The following is a 22,461-nucleotide window of genomic DNA, read 5'->3' on the forward strand; positions in this document are numbered from 1 at the left end:
AGCCCTCACAATGACGTTGGCCAGTTCTCTTGGTACCCTTGAGTCGTCGTTTGGATATGCATCCCATCAGGTCCAGTAGCCTTCTTTGTATTAGGATTTCTTCAGGAGATACCTAACTCAATCCTTTTCCAGTAAAGGTGGTTCCTCTGCTCCTTGAACCCTGTTTTGGTACTGAGGACCGAACCCTGTGACGCATCGCCACGTGCCTCCCTGTGCTGTCTGGAGCAGAGTTTCTGCACACCCCACCCCATATCTTTGTCCCCTATCCAGCTAACTGCCGAAGTCTGTTGGTGGGAGTGCTCTGGGAGCTGCATTCCTCCTTACCAGCTAAATAACTGTCCTTGCAGCAGATGAATTTGCATAGATCCCGAGTCACTTGCTTTTGTGTTACCTGTATCATTGTCCTGGGTGCTGTTTTGTGCAATCCCAAAGGGTGAAGGGCACAGCAGGCATTCCTTTTATTAGCGCTGTTAATCCTTTGTTGGCTCATTCCTTTTGCATGTACATGTAAGCACAGGGAAAGAGAGAAATGTTGGCTCAGAGTGGAGAAGCACAGGAAGGTGTTTGGATGAAGGGTGCTTGCCAATGACTTCATTGTTTTTTCATGGGATTAGATCTACACTGCTGAGAAATAAATGTCTGAGTAAAGTTTTCTGACATTCAGTGAAATGTAAATTTCCAGGGATTTGGTTAACATACCAGAATAAAGGCAGCGCGTGAAGTAAATCCATTCTGTGTGGTGGCAACACTTTGGACGGTGGCAGGGACAAGAACCTTACATCCTCCATATATTAATAAAAGGTTTCTCGCTGTTTTTTTTCAGCTTGACCTCACCAAACCCATTGAAGATCAGGGCCCTTTGGATGTGATCATACATAAACTGACAGATGTCATCCTTGAAGCAGACCAGAATGACAGCCAGTCACTGGAGTTGGTTCACAGGTTCCAGGTAGGTTGTTCTTTCGTAGTCCTTCTGCATTGCAAGCAGGAGGGTGATCTCCATGCAGCAAATTCAGTCTGTTTCCTGTGCAGTTGGTAGGGCTTGATGGAAAAAAAGCTGCCTGGCACACTGCTGCCCTGCTACTGATAGCTCAGCAACAAGAGTTTTGTCAGCCTAAAATGGACTTACACCTTTGAATAGGTTTTATGTATATCAGTAAGGTTAGTAAGAATTGGTTTCCTACCAAATGTTGTCCTGATGTCATTTGAAGAGCATGAGTGTTGTTCGTAAGAGGAACAGGTGTTTGCAGAGTCTTTTACATGTTTCTCTCCACAGCAGAAGCCACGGAATTAGTTTGGCCCAGTTCTGTCTAGTCTTCCCAGTTCCTGGAATGCTAATTTCTGTAACGTCAAGGTTACTGTGAGTGATGCTGTCCTCTAGTGCTGAGAATCCTGTTCTATTTTTTTTTTTTTTTTTTTCTCAAGTTTACTTTGAAGGTCAGAAATATGCAGGGCACAGTCGTACAGAGAACTGTTTTCCCAAAGAATTCCTATCAGTAGTCTGAATGCTGATGAAAATGATAAAACAACACCTTTATAATTTTAAAAGGTGTTGCTTCTGGTGGATATCTTTGATCAAAGATATATTCTTTTCTCTTTCAAAGAGAAGCAAAATTATAAAAGATATTTTCAGAGTTTTATAGAATATGTTTATGTCAGGTGGAAAAACAGCTAAGAAATTCTGCTATTTTGACAACTTTGCGTTCTTGGGAAATGATGTTCTCTTTGCTCTGCTTAACGTTCTACAACTAGTAATGCAGAAAATATTTTACTTAACAGAATCAATATTCTCTTTGCTCTAGTCACAAAGCTCTTCTGCTTCCTCTCACCTGTGTGTTTCTCACACACAGGAGACGAAAAGGTTTGACTTGTGGGTCTGATCCTCTGGCACCAGTTCTCTAAATAGTAGATGACTATTCATCACTAAGTAGTGCAGGTATCCACTTCCCACAGCACTGGAAACTTGAAAATGTCCGAAGAAGCACATGGAGAGATGGACTTCAGGGCCTTTCTGCTTGCAGTCTTTCCCTATTTCAGATATTAACTGGTTTGCCTTTGCAATATATCCATCCTATCAGTGGGAGAAACTGATGACCGAAAAGGCAAAAGGGCACGTGTGTTAAGTTGCTCGCAGCTGATTAAGACTCATGAAGTTTGTCATCCCCAGTTCTTATGTTGTTGCATGCATTCCTGAAGGCTGGGCTGAGAGCACAGCTCTGTGTAATGCTGTGGCACGTCCCTTGTCACCTGGAGAACATGCTGGTGGGGAGCTTGAGCAAGCAGTTGTAGAACAACAGTTGGTGTGTAGCAGTACAATTATCATCTAAACCACCTTTCTTTTACTCCTGAGCAAGAACTCTTCAATGGATAAGGAATATTTTTAATAAGAACCTCAGCTAGTCAACTTATTCTAGTTAATAGCTTAAAGTTACAAACTGATGCTTTCTCAAGTACCAAAGTGAGATCTGAAGGAAACAGTAGTAAGTACAGAGGATGTGTTTTCCTAAAGCTGCTTTTAACCACCAATGTGAAGTTTGGTATGAAAGAGTGTAGAGCACTTTGCAGATAGAGCCTTAGCTTTGGCTGAGGACTTAGTGGGCTGGTAGAGGTAAAATGACCTGCTAAAGCTAAATCCCTTACTCTGATAGATTTAGTAAAGTAATCATAGTATCATACCTTGACATTATTCTGTTTACTTTTGATACCGTTTAGGTAACCGAATCCATTATTTTTGTATAGGTTAAATTTTGAAGCTTTGTTTGTGAAGATACTTAAGTTAGAAAATCTCAGTGAAAATACAATTTGTATCTAATGAGTTTGTGGGATAGATTTGAGAGTGGTCAGAAGCAGTATATATAGATATATTATTCATATATAATTATGGATAAATATCCATTTATTCTTTAGTTCAGGTACTTGCATCTTTTTTTGATAGCACTTGGAAAACAATAATATCACCTGAATAGAGATGCAGTGGCCTAAAACCAACAGAAACATCCCCTTCTGGAAAAAATTAAAACACAATCAAAACTGCAACTATAAACCAAAGACTCAACTTCTCCCACCCAAAGCCTTTCCTAAAATTCTCAAATTCCACAGAGGTATTAAAACATATCACTGATCTTACAGGCTTTATTTTCTTTCAAATGATGATATCAAATACAGCATATTTTTAACAGACTGTTTGAAGTAAAATTACTGGTTTAAACTTTTAGATATTATAGTTAGTTTGCATATAACAGTTAAAACAGCATAAAAATAAGGAATGTATGTGAGGATATTGTTTCCATTTTCTATGCTTATGTCAGGAAAAGGTATTTTATATAGTGCAGCTTGGATTTTTTTCAGAAAGTAAGGTATAAATCAGTTTCAGCACAGAATTGCCTTCTGCAGAGATCTCAAATTTCCACTTTCTTTCTTTCTTTTTTTTTTTTTTTTTTTTTCTTTTCAAAGTGTACGTGGTGGCAGGGGCAGGAACAGGAGACTGTAGGCAAAAGCTTTGCAAAACTTGAAGAAACTGTGCCTTTCTGTCAGGCTTATTGAATCTGTTTGCTACTGTTGTGCATGATGGCATTGGTTTTACCACCTGGACCTTTTGGTCATACTGTTTTTGGCTTCTCTAGTACTTCAGTTCTACCGGTTCCTCACCTGGTCCTGTTTCTTCACCGTACAGGCTAAGTCCAACCTGCGTGCTTAGGGCTGTCTTCACGGTCCTCAAGAGCTGACTGCAGTTAGAGGAGCGCTCTCCTGCAGCGTGTTAGGCTGTGAGCCTGAGCGCGGGGTGGAAGCTGAAGGGCTCTTTGGTTTATGTATAAATTTCAATGGCTGTTTGCTCTCAGACTTCTTGATCCCTCAGCCATGAGGAGACTGGGATATGGGGGGAGCTGGGCAGGTGGGAAGGAGTCTGTTGACTATTGTGAAGGCATCAGCCAAACTAATGAGAAAACCAGGTACACTCCCAGGAGGCATACATCCTCTGTAGGGCAGTCCATGCTCCTGGTGGAAGTTTCTAGAGATAGACACATCAGAAAAGGCTGCAGACCCCTGACTTACAGAGATGTTCTTAATTGGGATGATATTACAGCCTTTGCTACTGCTGGCAGATCTCACTTGAGCTGCCTCATTTCAGAGCAGCTGAGAAATGGTTGTATTCAAATCCCACGTACTGTGGTATGTGGCACTGGGACCCCTCCGGTTATGTGCCTGTTGGCAGCTGCCACCTATTAGTGTACGTGCCTCCTTGTCATTCCTGTATGGCTCACCTGTCAGGTTGTGCCCTTGATCAAAGTTCGGAGGCAGCGTGTTGTGCTTCTGTTTCACCGCAAGTGCTGTTTTGCAAGATGTGATTGTCCGTGTCCTACGGTGAATTTACTGAAACGTTCCCACGTCTCTCTCAGGCTGGTTAACTCCTCCTGTGTTAAAACCGTGGAGCAACTTGTTGCAAACAGTTTTAAATTGTGGCCTTAATAAAAGCTAAACAACCAAACTCACCCTGCCCTAAAATCCTAGTTTATTTATTTGAGTAGCCTTGTGTGCAAGTTCAACAGTTCAGCCTTGCCTCTCCTCTCCATCCCAGTAGAAAGAATAAATCAAGAGTGTCACCATATTCAAGGTGATCCCCTGTTAAAGGAAACTGCATAACAGCATCTCTGTGCTGTGTTGTTTTTTAGGACTGTGCGGCAGCTCTTGCTATGTTTGTTTATCTTGGAAGTCACAGGGCTTTCTTTTTAGTGGCCTCTGAAGGAAACCAGTAAGAAACCTTCCATTAAGATTTGGTGCAAACAAATCTTAGTGTTCTCTGTGTTTCCTGACCCAGCTCTTCTCTCCCATACTGCCAAGTTCACCTGTGTTAACATCACCTCCCCTGTCTCCTCTGCCTGAATTTTTGTTGGCAGCATGGCCTTAATCTCATACAGCATGTACAGTAATGGGAAAGCCATAGATTTCGACTGCGGATATGCTTCTTGCTAACTGATGTGGAGAGGTGAGAACAGTCGCTGATCCCAGGGAACCTTCAAGAGTACTGACAGAGGTATTTGATACAGCATGTCAGATTCTTTCTGTGCGATTTGCATAGTCATAAATTGATTTAAATACCTGCACAGCACAAGAGCATTCAGTTAAATTAGGTATTTTTGCAGACCTGTCTGCTGCCTTCTAAGAATAAGAGAGAACAAAAGGGGAAAGACGTTGGGCTAGAACAGGTTTAGGTTACAGTAGAATGAAACAGAAATAACTGTAATCCAGAGACTACATAACAGGGTTGAAATTCAGTCTTCTGTCTTACCATTGCCACTATTTTGTTGCTGTAGAACACTTACGTCTTTCTGTGCCTCAGCTTACCACCACCCTTTCATAAATTGGTCTTTCTTTCTTAATAATGGCCTTCATAATTTTCCTGTAAATATCAGTATTAATGCAAAAATAATACTTTGGTTCTTGTGAAGCTAAGAGGCTGATGGGCAGTTGAAACTTTTTTTATATATATAATACTGGAAATTTGGATTGTGGGTCAAGTGGTGTAGAAAGCAAAGGGATTGTGCGTGTCCCTGGGACATATGCTGCATGTAAGTCAGCACTGTTTAATTGTTGGTAGCTCTGTTAATTGGTACGCAAGTGTCTAATTAGAAAACCTCTCTCTACAGTAATGCATGCTCAATATATATTTTTCCAGAGCTCAATGAGTAGAGACAGATGGAAGTGAGGGTAAATTTCTGAGCAAGTTAGATGGAGAATAAATAGTTCCCTGTCTCCTGACTTGATTGGTAAATATGGTTGAACGTGTTCAACTAACAGTAGGAACTGTGTAAGAAGGAAATAGATTGGGTGAAAGCACCCGTGGATAGAGAGCAATGTCGTATACCAGTGTCTTCTGTGCAGAAGACAGTGGTAAATTCTGCTCATGCTTTGAGGACTGCTCTACATTTTCATCTTCATTACATGTCCCTATTGATGGTGGTTTGGTCTTTTTTTGAACACTCTGCCTAATTACAGTTTAGCATTGCTGTGTTCGCAGTGGTTAGCTTCAGCCAGGCATACTCTAGAAAGGCTGTTGCAGGGCTACACTAAGAAACTTGCTTAATTCTTCTTGTGAAATGGTTGGATCCAGCTGGCTGTTGCCTTCGAGGCCTTCATTTTTAGGAATATTAAATTTAACTGCAAAAGAAAATAATAAAAAAGCCAAGAATGTTAGAGGAGAACTTGATGTTCTTTCTTCTCTCCCTGTTATTAGTTCTTGGTTGTACAGTAAACACCATATTATCTAGTATATCTGTTCTTTTTGAGGATGCCCTCTTCCTGCAAAGAAGTGCAATGTAAGGCCTAAAGAATTAAAAGAGGATCCTGGAATGCGGATTCAGTCACGTGCTTCTCCACAGTTTCATTATGTGATCTAGACCATCCTGTTTGCATCCCTAAGTTTTTGTTTTGCAAGCTGTAAATTAAAGGAAATAGCATTAACTCCCTTTTGAGATTAGTATGAGAAGCCCTTTAGCCCTGCCTGGGCATGTGCAAAGCATTTGACACTGTCTCATGCAACATCCTGGTCTCTAAACTGGAAAGACATTGACTTGATGGATGGACCACTCAGTGGATAAGGAATTGGCTGGATGGTCACACTCAAAGAGTTGTGGTCAACAGCTCAATGTCCAAGTGGAGACCAGTGACAAGTGATATTCCTCAGGGGCTGGTACTGGGACCGGTGCTGTTTAACATCTTTGTCGGCAACATGGACAGTGGGATCGAGGGCACCCTCAGCAAGTTTGCCTATGACACCAAACTGAGTGGTGCAGTCAATGTGCTGGAGGCAAGGAATGCCATCCAGAGGGACCTGGACAGCCTTGAGAGTTGGGCTTGTGCAAAACTCATGAAGTTCAACCAGGCCAAATGCAAGGTCCTGCAGCTGGGTCATGGCCATCCCAAGCACAAATACAGGCTGGGCAGAGAATGGATTGAGAACAGCCCTGAGGAGAAGAACTTGGGGGTGTTGGTTGATGAGAAGCTCAACATGAGGCGGCAATGTGTGCGCACAGCCCAGAAAGCCAGCCGTATCCTGGGCTGCATCAAAAGCAGCATGGCTAGGAGGTCGAGGGAGGTGATTTTGCCCCTATAGTCTGCCCTGGTGAGACCCCACCTGGAGTACTGCATCCAGCTCTGGAGTCCTCAGCACAAGAGGACACGGACCTGTTATGACCCTCCTCTGGACTTGCTCTGAATGTGATCTGAGGGCTGGAGCACCTTTGCTATGAGGGCAGACTGAGAGAGTTGGGGTTGTTCAGCCTGGAGAAGAGAAGGCTCCAGGGAGACATTATAGCAGCCCTCCAGTGTCTGAAGGGGGCCTACAGGAGAGCTGGGGAAGGACTTTTTGCAAGGGCATGTAGTGATAGGATGAGGGGTAGTGGCTTCAAACTGGAAGAGGGGAGATTTAGATGAGATATTAGGAAGAAATTTTTCACTGTGAGGGTGGTGAGGAACTGGCATGTTTTTGCCAGGGAAGTTGTGGAAGCCTTATCCCTGGAAGTGTTCAAGGCCAGGCTGGATGGGGCTTTGAGCAACATGGTCTAGTGGGAGGTGTCTGATCTCCCAGGCTACATTTATGACCTTTGTAAGAATAACTTTTTCTCAGAGCTGTGTTGTAGAGGCGTTTACCATCTCATCTGCAAGAGCTGAGGAGGAAACTGGCTTCACACTTACGTGAGTCTGTGGGCCTGCTCTCTGGAGTCTGTGATGAACTGTTGTACAGTCTGGTGGAGAGTGCTAATGGACTAGGAAGCTTCTTAACCTGCCCTTTTTGTCTTGCTGTTTAATGATTGTTCTCAATTGCCTTGTAAAAAATAATCGTTACAGGAGACTGAAAAAGGCAAGGAATTTCCTGTTGCCAGTGCGCTTTTTAGCTGCAGAAGACTTTTAGGGCTGAGGTTTGAGATGTTAGTGCTAGTTGGATATGGTCTGGACTGCAGTTTCTCAGGAGAATGTTGGTGGGTGCTAGAGATCAGTGTGAATCCAACCGGCGATCAGTGCCCCTGAGGATCAGTGATGAGTGCCTGGTGATCTCATCGAAAGCCGAAATGAAGACTGCATGCAGCACCTAGTGTAGAGCATGAAGTGTAGAGAAATCTTTCCATTTGCTTGATAGGACACTTAGATCCTTATTTTGGGGGTGATGATTATTTGTAGAGATGGTGATTAGTCTCCCTGCCCACTGTAACACTGGGCTGAACTGATTGAACATAGTTTATTTGTTGTCTAGTAAAAAATTGTGCAGTCCGTTGTGGTTCCTTCTTGACCAGAGGAACATGGAGAGAAGTCGGGTGGGAAGAGGCATAGTCCCCAAGCGTCCCATTCACTTGCTGGTGCTCCGGTTCCTGTCTTCTTGGTAAGAAAGAGAACCGAACTACCCCAGTTCCTGCCTTCTAGAAAAAGTTTGACTTTCAAAAGTGAGTATGTTTTGCCTTGTGCAAGACTGGCCAGGGAATCTTTGGTTTACTCTGATACTCCCTGAGCAGCTGCCTGTCATAGCTGCGCAGGGGCTTGAGTAGCTTCATTCATTGCAGCTTCATACTTCATCATTCAAAATGATGGCTCAAGTGATGGAAAATCAATAGGGCTATTAATTTGTCTTTCAGAGCGTTTTCTAAACAGGTTCTCCTTGCATTAGCCTTCTTAAAAGAACGGATCAGAAGCCAGTTTTATGCCTAGGCTTCTGCTATCACGTTGATGAAAATTTAGTGTGTTTCGTCCGCCCCCTACTCGCCAACTGTTGACTCTCCCACTCTGAAGTTGTCCAGGAATGGCTCTTCTATTCTTGATTCAGAAGCTTCCTTAGAAAGGTTTGGGACTGGGAGGAAGGAAAATTAGGGGGATATTTTGCAAGGGAAGGAGTTAGGGGATTGCACTTGCTTGGAGGGGGAGAAGTGCATTGTTCTTGCTGCACTGGTTGCTTTCTTCAGAAGTCTTGGCTGCAAGAAGATGATTTGAGTACGTACTTGTGGAGATTATGCCAGTGGATTTTTAATGCTGCCTTTTTTTTTTTTACTTAGGAACAGAATGGGCTAGTATCTTGCTTTTCAGCTTTGTACTCTGAAAATACTTACAGATTTCAAATTTCACATGCTCTGCTAAGAAAAAGGCAAGAGGAAAAATCAAAGGAAACTATCAAATCTTAGTAATTTTTTTCTTAATGGGGAGGGGAGGGGGGATAGGGTGAGACACAAAGTTGAAATTATCTATTTGCACCCGAATTCACAGGCCAATACCTGTGTTTTTTCCATTTTAAAAATAATTCTGTGTTGCATTTGTTGGAAGAGCCTCATAAGCAGGCAAAATTAACTAAAAATTTGTTATTCAAGTGTGAACTGGTAGGGTAGCTGTCTGTGTAGGTATTTGCAAGATGAAGCGGTGGTGGAGTTTTGAAGGCAAGACAGGGAAGCTGTGTACTCAGTTGCTTTGAGATGTACAGTGAACAGAAATGTAAGAGAAGATCTGTCCCCACTTCCCCTTGCCGTCCCCCACATCCCTCCCAACTGCTGCAGGAATCTCTTTTAGATTTAGAGACAAACAATTTTGAGATGAGTGTTTGTTCAAGATCCAACTTGCCTATACTTTTCCTTTTGGAAGGAGGTGTCCGTGAAAAGAGACGATCGCAGCCCAAGACAACAAAAAGGAACTTTGAAGTCTGAATCTGATGCAAACTCTTTAGACAAGCTTGTGTGTGTCTTTACCTCTGCTTCCCTCTTGGAAGATGTCGATCTGTTGTTACAAGCGGTCATCTTTATGTTTCCGTACATGGGAAAACACAAATCCAAACACTGTTATTGTTTCGTTTACTAATTATTTTTTTTAAATATGGAACTTCTGTTTAAACAAAAAATTATAGAAGTTTTATTACTTAGTAATAAAATCAAATCAATGAGTCAGTGACTCTCTCTTATCATCTAATGACCTAATATTTGCAGTAGATACTGTATCAACTTTCTGTTATATACATATTAAAAAAAAAAAAGCATTAGCTACCTTTTTGGGTAAAATGACAAACAATTCTGTCCTCATCTCTACACAGGCTTCTCAAAAAAAAGTTTTTTTTAAATCTCTGGGATATATCCAAAGGTATTTAATGGGGAACATGAAATACTTGGTCTCTCTTTGATTTCAAGTTTCATTGCTGGCCTTCTGCCAGTAACAGGGCTGGTACAGAGCATGACCGAACGCCAAGCCTGGAATACAAACAAAGGAGGATCTGCTAAAAGTCCTTGTTTCTTCTTGTTTGCTTTTATTATGTCAAAGATTAGAAAGAGGAAAACATAGATGTTGTCTGGGTCAAGCTGAACTGCAGCCCAAGGACAAAGCCTTTTCAAAATATTGTTGGGAAGCCTGAATATCCTCCAGATTGTTGCCTTGGTTGTTGGAGTCTGCTGTTGGATACCAGTCTTTGGTAAATCCACCACAGGAGAGTGCACAGTTGTTTTGTTGGAATGACCAGAGAAGATTTTGAGTTTCAAAGTTGAAAGGTTGTGCTGTACTGAAAGCTGTCTCTTGGCTTCAGTGTTTCTCTTTTCCTTCTGCAACTCCATTTTCAAGTTCATGTCTATAATAGCTCATCTGCTGTCAAAATTCTTAGACGCAAACCCTTCATGGTCATCCAGATCTGTATTTCTGATAGCAGAGCCATTCTGTGCTATGGGAAGAGTGCTGCTACTTAGGCTACATCAAGAGTTTTCCAATCTGTTAAGTGATCTTCACAGTTATATATTCAGTAAGATGTGACACCTGAGTGTGCAGCAGTTCCTAGTAAAGAATCAAAGTTTATGAAGGGTTTCACATCGGCTACTGTAGTTGTTCCTGTGAAGCTAACAAAATTGATTTTTCTTATTGTAATTTCCTGTTGTGGGGAATTGGTGTTAAGGTTTGGATTTTTAAATTATTTCTTTTAAGTAGTCTTCTGTGCATAGGTTTTGGAACTCTTTCTTTTGCATGTGTTGGTGATGTACTGGTGTGAGGTGTGGGAGACTGGGAAAATGGTGGCATGCCCAAGGGGAGCCTGGGTGATTTGCTTTGGGGATCCTGTTGCAACTTGATGGTTCTGTTTTTGAATGCAGAGTTAATGCTTTGTGATGGAAATCGCACAATACTGTGAGAAAAGACAGCATTATAAGCACTTGAGTGCATTTTGATGCTCTTGTCCCCTAAACAGCTTCAGCAGTTAACCACAGGCTGTGTTCAAATAGAGATGCACTATACAAATGCATTGACCTTGGTCTGCATTGACAGACTCCTTTGCTTCAAAGGGGAGATGGTTTCTGGATTCAGTTAAAATGAGAGATCTGTAGCCCATCCCCAGATTAACTGTAGGAGACCCTTACTTCAGGTCCCGGTCCTTTACTCAGATGATGCAGATCTTCACTGCCCTGCTGACAGTCTGAGTTTTGTCATTCCTGTGCCCTCTGGCTGTCCAAGTACCTAAGACTGTAAATGGAGAAGAGCTGGAGAATAGTAGCTGAAATAGTTTTGATGCCGAGAAATTTCCTTTTTCTGAGAAAGCTCATGTTCAGGCTCCTCTGTGTGCGTGTGAAGGGGCTTTTGCCTTACACTCAGTGCTGTTCTCGATATTAGTTTAAGTCCTCCAGGCTCTTAAGTGGCTGCTGGAAAACAGTCCCTACCTCCTTCATCTTGGTAGGTCATTTCATGTTTGCCTTACAGAGCTTTTTGGAGGCTCCTTAAGGCAACAGAATGAGAAATCAGTCACCGGAAAAGTCAGCTAAGATGCTCGCTTCTGTTGATGCCTTCCTTGCCTTGTGTAGAATGGCCTCGGGATGCTGCCTTCATTCCTGTTAAACTTTGTTATGCCATGTCAAACTTACTGCTTGGATGATCTTTTAATACGGTTTAGAGCTATTATCATTATAAATAAAGCACTGTGAACTTCCTTACAGAAAGCATAAAAAAGCAAGGCTTCCTCTGGAAATACTTAAAGCAACATGAGCAAAAATAACAAGTGGAACACACCTACCATAGGGAAGTGAGGATAGTCCTCAATGCCAAGGTGAGTGTCAGGAAGATTTGGGAAGGTGCACAAGGAGCTAGGAAAGGGAAAAATCATTCCCTCCTTGAAGGGCAGTGAAGGGGATGGAGGCCACAGGCAGGACGAATGTATGCGTGAGGGGAAGGATTAGTATGTACAGAGTAGGAGCTGGGCAAGGATGGAGGTATGGGGAGCTTGAATTCAGGGTGGAAACAGACCAGTTGAGGCAGAGGAGTGGCCACCACAGTGTGGAAGGAAGAGCTAGTACATGCATCAGAAATGCTGCAGGATGTTTGCCATCACATCTCTGAAGAGTTTTGGAGCTGTGGCTTGTTCAGTCTGGTTACCATGCGTACTTACCTGCCACCCCACCAGGGTATTGGCTGTCTGGAATGTCCTCATCTTCTCGGTGTGCTCATGAAGGTGCAGACTATGGTAGCTCCCTGTCTTTTAAAGTGAGGCATAGAGGGGCTAAAAGAGCTATCTTGTTATGCTTTAGATGTGTTGAGATACTTGAGTACAGTTTCATGATCAGCAAGTTTAAGCTAATGCCCTAATCACTGGATCATCCTACCTCCACAAGGTGTCTTTTAGCTTCTGCGTAAAAGGGCACGTATGCATAGACATACGTAGATGTTTAAGATGCATTAGGTTACTCTTTCTCTTTAAAAAAAAAAAAAGAAAAAGATCTCTTCTGTGTTTGAAAGCTGACTGCTCTGCTTGAGTACTCTGGAAGTACTGGGGGCAGGAGACTCATGAAAACTGTTTTCTCTATGTTCTGGGTATTAATGACTTGAAATGAACCCAGCTTCTGCTCCAGTAAGCCAAAGAGGCTTTTTATCCAGGCCACACTTGCAGGGCTGAGACAACAGCTGGGTCTGGCAGTCTTGATGACTGACTGTGCAAAAGGCTCCTTCCCTTGCTTTTCCCAAGTGGCAGCAAGGTTGAGCATGTCTTTGGGGAATTCACTCTTTGTGTTCTGCAGGGATTATTAAGTACGTCAGACACACGTATTGCCACTGAAGGGTGCCTCCTACCCTGTGAAGGAAAGCTGCTTGTGTGCTGTGGGTGATGCAGTGGGTTCATTAAACCCCAATGCTGGATCCTCTTAGCCTCCAAAGAATAATCCCCTTTCGGTAAGCCATCAGTTCAGACCATGTAGTCAGCAGAAAGCAACAGTTTGCCAGGGCTAGGAGGAGTTGGGGGAGGAAGTCTGCTTCCCCGGACAGCATCTGGAGTGAAATCACTTGCTGGGCACAGATGATGCCATTCTCTTCTCTCCAGCTCAGTATCCAGCAAAGTGCATCTCCTGAGGCCACCTCATATACTCCTAAGTATGTTTTGACGTATGTTTTGTTCTCTGAAGTAACCAACTTGAGGAAATAGGACTTCATGGAAGTCCATTACTTGCAGAAGCATTTACCGTGCGTTTGCACGAATGAATTTAAAGAAATGAGTGGAAACATAAAGATGGCTTTGGGAAGTTCGGTAAAACAAAGGCAGGTGCTAACTTTGGACAGGGTAAGATGGATGCTTGTTTGTCCTGTTGACTTTATGAGACCAGGCTGGGGCAATGATGAAGGAATTCAGCTTCTGTTCTGAGAAACAGAAGGAAGCTTCATTGGGTTTGCAAGGGCAATGCCTGGCAACTGTGTATGTGTTCATGGCCAAGACACAGCAGTGCAGTCATGACCTCAGGGAATGGGGAATTGAGTTCCCGAGATGAAGATCAATGAGAATACTAACTTTGCTTTGTTCTTGTAGTCAGGAGAGGAGAGTATGAACTTAGAGAAGTAGCAAGATAGATGCTTTCAAAACTCAATGAAGACACAGTGAAGCAGTAATCTCTTCAGCTCTGCCAAAAAAAATTCCAGCCCTTATCAGCCAGCTCTTAACAGTGTCTTCAGCCCAGCTAGAGGACAGCAATAATAACAAAATTAAAGAACCCAGATGTAGTTCTGAGCTTAGTTCAGACAGTTGTGATGTTCACGGGCAGTAATACAATGCAAGGCTGACCCCAAGATAGCAGTGTGTCATCTTTCTTCTCCTAATTGCATTTCTCAGCGCTGCTCACAGCTGTTACTGTGGCACTTTGCCAGTGGCTCCCTTCTGAGTTGATGTGGTTGCAGCACAGGTTTCATTGCTGATAGTGAGTCTACAGGAGAAATTTGCTGTCCTAGAACAGTTAGCTGTCACATTTGTGTTTGTTTAAAATGTCAGTGTCTGGATGTCTGGTGACTTCCTGCATTGCCAATGTCCGTTTGCCTCCCCGTGAAAAGAAGCTGGATACTGCGCTTTTTAACATTGTCTCTTGCCTTCCCCATCTCATTATTTTACCACACTCTTCAGCCAACCTAATGCCTTTGTTTTGTTTTGTTATGTATTTTTGTTGCAGGAGTATATTGATGCTCATCCAGAAACCATTGTCCTGGACCCTCTTCCGGCTATTCGTACACTTCTGGACCGATCCAAGTCTTATGAGCTAATTCGGCAAATAGAGGCATACATGCAAGGTAGGCCAATTCCTGCTCTCCCTGAAGGCTTTTAGTGTGACTAGAGAAGGAAGCAGCTGGCTTTTGGAGGCTGGATGTGAGGTATGAAGTAGTGGGTTCGGGCCCCTCACGTTCTGTCTCTCCACGGGAGAACAAACACAAGCATTCCTGCGTCACAGGATTGCCCTCCGGAATCCCACGCTCTTCTTTTTCCACCTCCACAAAGGAGGTTTATATCTGGTTAAAAATATGGTATGGGTTTAATAGGGTTTAATGTATTTACTACATTTAATACATTTAATACATAAATGTATTGATGTAAAATATGATATGGGTTTAATGTATTTACTACAGCGAGCACTCCCAGAAATCTTCTGGAAAACATTGTCTTTTTGCGTGTGCTGGTGAACTGTGCAAACTTAGCAGCTCACCATAAGAATCCTGAGGCCTGAATTTGGAGGAGATTTATGGAAGAAGAAAAACTGGTTTTCAAAAGCACTGAAAGAAATTAAATTGTAAATAGAGCTAAGATCTTTGAGAAGCACTGGAAGCCTATTGCACAAGTTAATTGATAGGAGGAACATAAATGCACTTCTGGTGTTGGCTAGTTACCTGACATACTGTTGCCCTTAATCGGCATCGTTTGAGTTCTATTCTCACGTTTAGAAGTCATGCCTCTTCAACCTGAATAGTTCTAGTATCTTATCATTTTAACCGTTGCAACTGTTGGCTTAAGTTACTCTCATTCACTTTCTACTTTTGTTCCTGTTATATTCTTGAAACATTTATTGGCTTTTGAGTTTAAATCTAGAGTAGCTCTTGAAGTAACCGTTTCATATGTTAGATGACTATACTTGGGGGAAATTGTGTTGCTGAACTATGTTCTAATGGGGCATTGTTGGAATTACCGTTGTGATTGTTATCATTATCTTGATGTACAGATAAGAAACTTATCAATTTGTATATTTATAATTGTGGATTTATAAACATACTGCTTGCATCTGACCTGCCTGGCCCCATCAGCAATGTCCATATGTAAAAATAAGCCTAATAATTCACAGCACTCTCCCTTGTCTTTTGGAATCTCTTTAGGAGAAAATGTTCAATTAGTTTAAAAAGATTTTGTTTGGGGAGTGGTTATTGCTGCTTGTGAGCAGGCGAGAGGTGCTGAGGGAAACCTGTGCTCTGAGGAAGTGGTTGGGATTTTGTTCTACCAGTGGAGAGATTTGGTAAGGTTTAGTTTTTTTGTTGGTGTTGTTTTTTTTCTTAAATTGCTGTCAGTATTATTATATCTATGAGAACAATATGTTTGGGAGAGCATCCCGTTTTTGCAAGTAGTTTGTCTCGCGCATATTTTGATTTCCTCTGCTCAAACTGATGAGACAAAGGAATAAATGCTCAAAGAGGAAAAAGAAAAAACTGGGTTTGTTTTCAGTTAAAACTGACACTTTAAAATTAATAAGATGTGCGTTAGTAAAGTTGAGGAATGAGGTAAGGAAAAAAAACTCACCTGTTCTCACTGGCTGCTGCAGTGTTAGGTGACCATATTTCCCCTGTCCCTGTGTCCCCCTGCGCCTCCCCTCCCCACCCACCCCCAATCTCCTCTTATTTCTTTCTCATCATCAGAAATATCATGACACCGACCTTGAACCAACTTTGTATTTAGCAGGGGAAATCTCAGGGGAGCTGAGCACTTGGCTAACTACTTGTTCTGGCCCAGTATTCCTGCACATAATGATCTGCAACGAGAAATTCAGGAGACCACAACAGTTACATCCCTCTAGACAGTGTGCTGGGTTTCCCCCCCTCCTTGTTTTCACCTGCTAAATGGTATTTTCTGCTTTGCAGCTGTCATGTCATATCCCAAGGCCATCAGCACTTAAACTCAAACAAGCAGTAATACATCTGTGAATAGCATGAGGTCTGAAGAGCCACATGTTTTTTGTTCTGGAATTTCAAAATGGAAGTCATTACTAAGAAAATACTATCCTAGTCTTTCGCTGTAACCCCTGAGGAACATTACTCATCAGTGGTCTCCACTTGGACGTGGAGTTGTTGACCAGGACTCTTTTAGTGTGGCCATCTAGCCAATTCCTTACCCACTGAGTGGTCCATCCATCAAATCCATGTCTCTCCAGTTTAGAGACCAGGATGTTGTGTGGGACAGTGTCAAATGCTTTGCACAGGCCTAGGTGGATTATGTCAGTTGCTCTTCCCTTATCCACCAACACAGTAACTCTGCCGTAGAAGGCCACGAGTTTTGTCAGGCACGATTTGCCCTTAGTGAAACCATATTGGTTGTCACCGACCACCTCCTTATTTTCCATGTCTCTTAGCGTAGTTTCCAGGAGGATCTGCTTCATGATCTTGCAGGGCACAGAGGTGAGACTGACTGGCCTGTAGTTCACCAGGTCTTCCTTTTTTTCCCTTTTTAAAAATGGGGGTTATGCTTCCCCTTTTCCTGGTAGCAGGAACTTCAATGGACTACCACAACTTCTCAAATATGATGGAAAGTGGCTTAGCAACTTTATCCACCAGTTCCCTTAGGACCCGTGGATGCATTTCATCAGATCCCATGGACTTCTGCACCTTCAGGTTTCTTAGATGATCTCAAACCTCATCTTCTGCTACAGTGGGTGGTTTTTTGTTCTCCTAGTCACTGCCTTTGCCTTCTGTGACTTGGGCATTGTGGCTAGAGCACTTTCCAGTGAAGACTGAGGTAAAAAAAGTCATTGATCCAGCCTTGTGAGAATGAGTTGGAAAGATACTTTGTGGCATTCTCCTTGTCTCTGCTACCACAGTCTGGGGGCACTAAAGGAACTGAGGTGGAGGGAAGCTAGTAACTAAGCAAGGGGTGTACATGCAGTCTAGAGGAAAGCATGGGATTGAACCTGGACTTCCATGTCCTAGACTGACGCTGTAACCACTGAGTCCTTGTGGAAATAAGAGGTTCACAGATGTGCAGAATCATTGAGGTTGGAAGAGACCTTTTGAGATCATATAGTTTAACTCCCTGCTCAAAGCAGGATCTTCTAGAGCAAGTTCTTCAGGTCCATGCCCAGTTGGGTTTTGTATACCTCCATGGATGGAAACTGCATGACCTCTCCGGGCAACCTGCTCCAGGATTCACCTCACCTTGAACCTGGTGTGCTAGCATGCAACTGGCAGTTGCTGAGGTCACTAGCAGAGATTGTTATTTTTTAATTCAGTATGGATAGTGATATCATAGAACCATAGGGTTGGAAGGGACCTCTGGAGATAATCTAGTCCAACCCCCCTGCCAGAGCAGGGACACCTTAGAGCAGGTCGCACAGGAACGCATCCAGGCGGGTTTTGAATGTCTCCAGAGATGGAGACTCCACCACCTCCCTGGGCAGCCTGGGAAGTGGGACTCTCTTCTGGAAATGAAACAAAACAAAACAAAACAAAAAAAAAAAAAACAAGCAAAAAAACCCCCAAACCACACACACAAAGCTTTAGGAGATATTTCAGCATTGATTTTAATGGATTCCTTTTTGGAAGCAATAGTCTGGCCAGGGCTGTGACTTCGTCTTTTTCCTGTTCTCTGTTATTTTTGAGTGCAAGCTCTAAAAGAGCTAGTCATTCTGAAACCTTCACTTCTAAGTCTTTTTAGAAAGACTTGAAAAAATAACGTTTGCATTCCCAACTTATGTCCCGCATATCTGGCAGGTCTGTCTTGAAATAAATCACTGAATAGATGTTTTGTTAGAGAAGTTGAGTTCTTTCAGCAGCTGTATTGCTTTGTTTACTTATCTGTGAAGAATTGCTTCTGATATAAATGTGCTCTAGATCAGGTTCTGTAATGCTTGGTGAAAGATTAGGAGCATTATTTAATGGCAATTTCATTTTTAGCAGGGTATTGTATGGTTGAAGCTGCGTCGGCTGTCTTTAAGCTTTAACCACATGAAAAATAACTAAATTCTGTGAAGCCATTTTGAAAAGCTGTCATCCTAAAGCCTCGGAATTCAAGATCTGACTTCCTAAATTATGGTTAAGATGGTAATATATAATCACTGTGACTAGGCGTTAACTAACCTTTTTACATTACGTTTTTAGTTCAAAGATTAAAAGCTTTTGAAATTCCCTACCTTTCTTACAAGTAATAATCTAAGCTGAAGGAATTTAAACCAAAACTGAGGTAAACGTGCTACTCACTTGGTGGTCTGCCTCGTTAGCATTCGCATTTACAACTCGGCTTCCTTTGCTGGTTTAAGTGACTTGCAGGTTTTTTGATAACGGTTGAACTTCGTATACTGTGGACCCTGGCATTCATTTCTTTAACCGCTTCTACCCGGCTTTTTTGTGTTATTTTAAAATTTCCTTGTTCTTAGATTCTTAAATTTAACTCCAAATCTAAAATTTCTACAAAAATTAGCCTTCGTGGGATTCCCCTAGAAGAGAGGACTCCTGCATGAGCCAAGCTGCGACTCCTGAATTTTTCTCTCTCTCCTAACAGTCTTTTTTGAAGTACGGGCACTATTCCCTCAGGACACTCCAAACAGTATAAAACCCTTTAGCTATGATATTTTCATCCCAGCACGTAATCAAAATCATTGATGTGTGATTGTTTACTATTATATGAGATGCTCTTGCTGCTGGTTGCACTCCTTTCTGATTTGGGGGGATATTACAGAACATCTTATGGCACCCTTCTCTTTCCCCTGCATTTCTTTTTATCAGATTCTGTCTGCCTGTCTTAGAAATACTCTCTGAACAGCTGCGTGTGTCTTTTGTGAGTAGGAGAGAGGCTCAGCATGATGTAACCGCTCGGGCACTTCGTTTGGGGCACTGGGTTTTCTGCTTGGCGCTGGTTCTGACTTGCTGCGTGACCTTGGGCACAGCATGTCACCCCTCTGCATCTCCTCCTTCCTTTGACAGTCATCCACCCATCTCTTCCCTTTAGATGCCACAGTTTTCCAGGCAGGAACCTCTTTTCCAAATATCCGTACACACACTCTTATGTAGTGAGTGTGAGTCTCTGATGCCGAGCAATCTGCACAGAAATTGTAGCTGTATTGTGGAGTAGAAAACTCGGCTTTTATAATTCAAATTTATAATGCCCAAGCAGGTACCCTGGTTTAAGTTTTTGGAAGTTGTGGAGTGTGTACATTGCAGGAGTGGTGCATACTCAGAGCTTCTCAAAATCAGGCCACCCAGTTAAAGTGCCTGAAAATAGCTTTATAAACATAGCTCTAGGCATTCACCTTTTGAAACTGTGGCCACTACTATCTGTGGCCTATTTTTTTGTAGCGGTTTTGGTCAGAGGGGAGGGAGAAGAATAGTCCCGCAGGTCAACTTCAGGCACCTCTGTCTGTATTTGAAGCTGCTATTAAAATGAAAGGAAAAATCTGGTTTTAATTTAAAGCCTCTAAATCACCCACCTGAGGCTCACTTGTTTATGTAGGGACATATCCGTAAAGCATCTAAGTTAAGAGGGCTGATGTTATCTACTGCAAATAACTGCGCCAGTTTTTGGATGCAGAAGTCTGCCTTGTTGATTGTGTGCTCTCTTTCCACCACGAACGCATGCAAACAGATGTCTCATTACCTCGCTCCAAGTGTGGGGCATGTTCACTCATTGCATTTTAATTTCTGTCTGAAACTAGTGTACGAGCGTGGAGGGAAGGAATTGGAATTAATATTCTGTGTGACTGGAAGGAAGGACCTTATCCAAAGCGCATCAGCACACAGCGGTGTTGCCGGTGGGGGTGCGCTGCATCCCGGCAGTCAGCGCTTGGTGGGCCTCAGCCCTGCTCCATCAACCTGGAAAGGCTCCTGGGACTTTTGACCCAGGGAGGTGTCACCCGACACCTTTCTCCTAAAAGATCGTTCATTCATTTAGGAGGGGGTTGACAAAGGGAAGTAGACATGTTGGTATGACAATAAACAAGCTCTGGCTTTGAAATTTAAAGTAGACAGCTGCTTCCAAAGGACTAATCCTGTCTTGAGATAGGTGGCAGGAAAAGAAAGCGGGAAGCTCCAAAGAGAACCTGGAATCTCCTCTCCTGTACCATTACTTGCTCATTAAGGTAGTTTACAAAAGGATGTTCTAAGGTCAGGATTCTGAAAGTTAACCATTTCATAAATGGAAAATATGAACAGACCCTTCCTGCCTCTCCTCCTCCTTCCCAAGTTTTCATTATTTTGAGCGGTCGGTCCTGTCCCAGCGTGGGTAGGAGGCACCAGAGAGCTGGTAGTCCCTGTGGAAATGATGATCACGATCCCTGTTCTTGTAGACAGGAGTGGCAATCTTTGGCCTGCTAAGATACATCAGCTTGGTGTTGTTCAAGCTGACGGTGCAGTCCGACAGACACAAAGCCCAGAGGATAATAGAGAAAACATTTTTATCAATTTGTCTCACAGTGTGCCAGCCAGAACTTCTTGAACCAACAAACAATCTTCATCTTTGATCCTAGTAGTCTTGATGGTCACTGAGCTTTCAAAACAAGCCTGTCTGTAAAGTTCAGATGTTGCTTTTGGGTGCACTTGGGTTTAATCTTTAAATCTTGTGTGCTTTTGAGGCCAGATGTGGGGAATCTGCATCGCACTTTCAGTCTCCTTTGCTTATCCAAATCTAAAAAGAAACAAGGCTGGAGCTTTTATCCATTTATTGCATACCAGTGTTAGAAACTTTTGTTTTAAATCTACATGCATCATTGGAAAGAATTTGTGTACTTCATAAAGCTGAAAACATGAAAAAGTTTATAGCAATTTAAGCAAGAGCTTCTATGAATTTGTTTGACGCTTGGGTAGATCTGCAGAATGACTGGATCTGCTTTTACGAGGTAAAGGTATAAGCCATAACTGCACTCCATTGTCATGGAGCATTGTTAACACATCTCCATTTTGGGTTTAAGAACAGAGTATGGATTAATTCTTGAGGATTATTGTCTCCCTAGAATTAGGATAGGACAAACAGGGATTCTTCTTGTCATGAGGAAGTCTTCACTGGATAAACTGGATGTTTTGAATTCCAGCACAGTTGTGTTGCAAGTTATTCTGATCCTCTTGAGCAGAAATTTCCTTGGCTGGTATCCAACAATGGAAGATGCTTTTCTCAAGTATCTGGGGGCTAGAAAAAGTAAGGAAGGGGCAATGAAAGACAAGTTGCTCGCAATATCAATGTAAAACTTAACTGGGAATACTTTTTGCAGCATGTGGCTTTTTCCCTGGTGTTTCTCCTCATATTTCTCCTCATAAAATCAGAGATCAAGAAATAAGTCTTGAAAAATAGGACCTTTCATCTGAATTGGAAACCAGGACTCAGCTGGTAGAACATTATTGGATTTCTGGCTTGATGGATTCATGGCAGTTTTGCTGCTGAAGAAGCAGTTTATTTTAAGATGCGTTACAGTAGTCTAGAGTGGACAAGAAAAGTAGCGTCCCTCACATTTCCTTAGACCAGTATCTAGCCAGCATGTGAGAGACATGGTTAGATTCTACTATCTCCTCATGAAGTGTCCAGCAGGACCTTAAGGCTTTATCAGGGTAACGTGGGGTCAGCTGATGATAGCAGTACCTGAGAGGTCCATGAAGAGGATGCTTTCCCTTACCAGGGCCACTAACATCCAGTCTAAAAGCACTATCAGCTCCTGTTTCACTTATCTGCTGGCTTTGTGCAACCGTTACATCTGAGTGCATCAGCAAAGAAAATCATGAAAGCTCGAGTGCCTGTATGTTCCTTGATATCAGTAGTTGGTTCTGTCTCATGAATTTTCCAACTGGCTTTCTGAGGTTAGAGTGGAAGAGGCTGCAAGTGTAAAGTTTGATGAGCAGGACTTGAGATGAGCTGGTTTTCCTGTATAGTTTATGATTGAGTGGAAACAAACCTCTACTGTCAGTTGGTTGATAGTCTTCATAGACAAGGTCATTTACTTGTCATTGTCATTTGGTACACTACACCACTAACACCTTGCTTTTCTTCCTGTTTGG

The 22,461-nt window shown here is 42.6% G+C and overlaps 1 protein-coding gene across 1 annotated transcript in view; it reads left to right on the forward strand.

Moving 5' to 3' along the window:
• Positions 1-22,461, forward strand: part of ITPK1 (inositol-tetrakisphosphate 1-kinase) — a 151,411-nt gene that overhangs the window by 75,390 nt on the left and 53,560 nt on the right. The window contains exons 3-4 of the mRNA XM_082485927.1: positions 824-949; positions 14,412-14,529. Coding sequence (XP_082342053.1) covers positions 824-949; positions 14,412-14,529 — 244 coding nt within the window. The remainder of the gene's footprint in view (positions 1-823; positions 950-14,411; positions 14,530-22,461) is intronic.

Source organism: Vanellus vanellus, assembly GCF_965231255.1.
Source record: "Vanellus vanellus genome assembly, chromosome: 6".
Taxonomy (NCBI): domain Eukaryota; kingdom Metazoa; phylum Chordata; class Aves; order Charadriiformes; family Charadriidae; genus Vanellus; species Vanellus vanellus.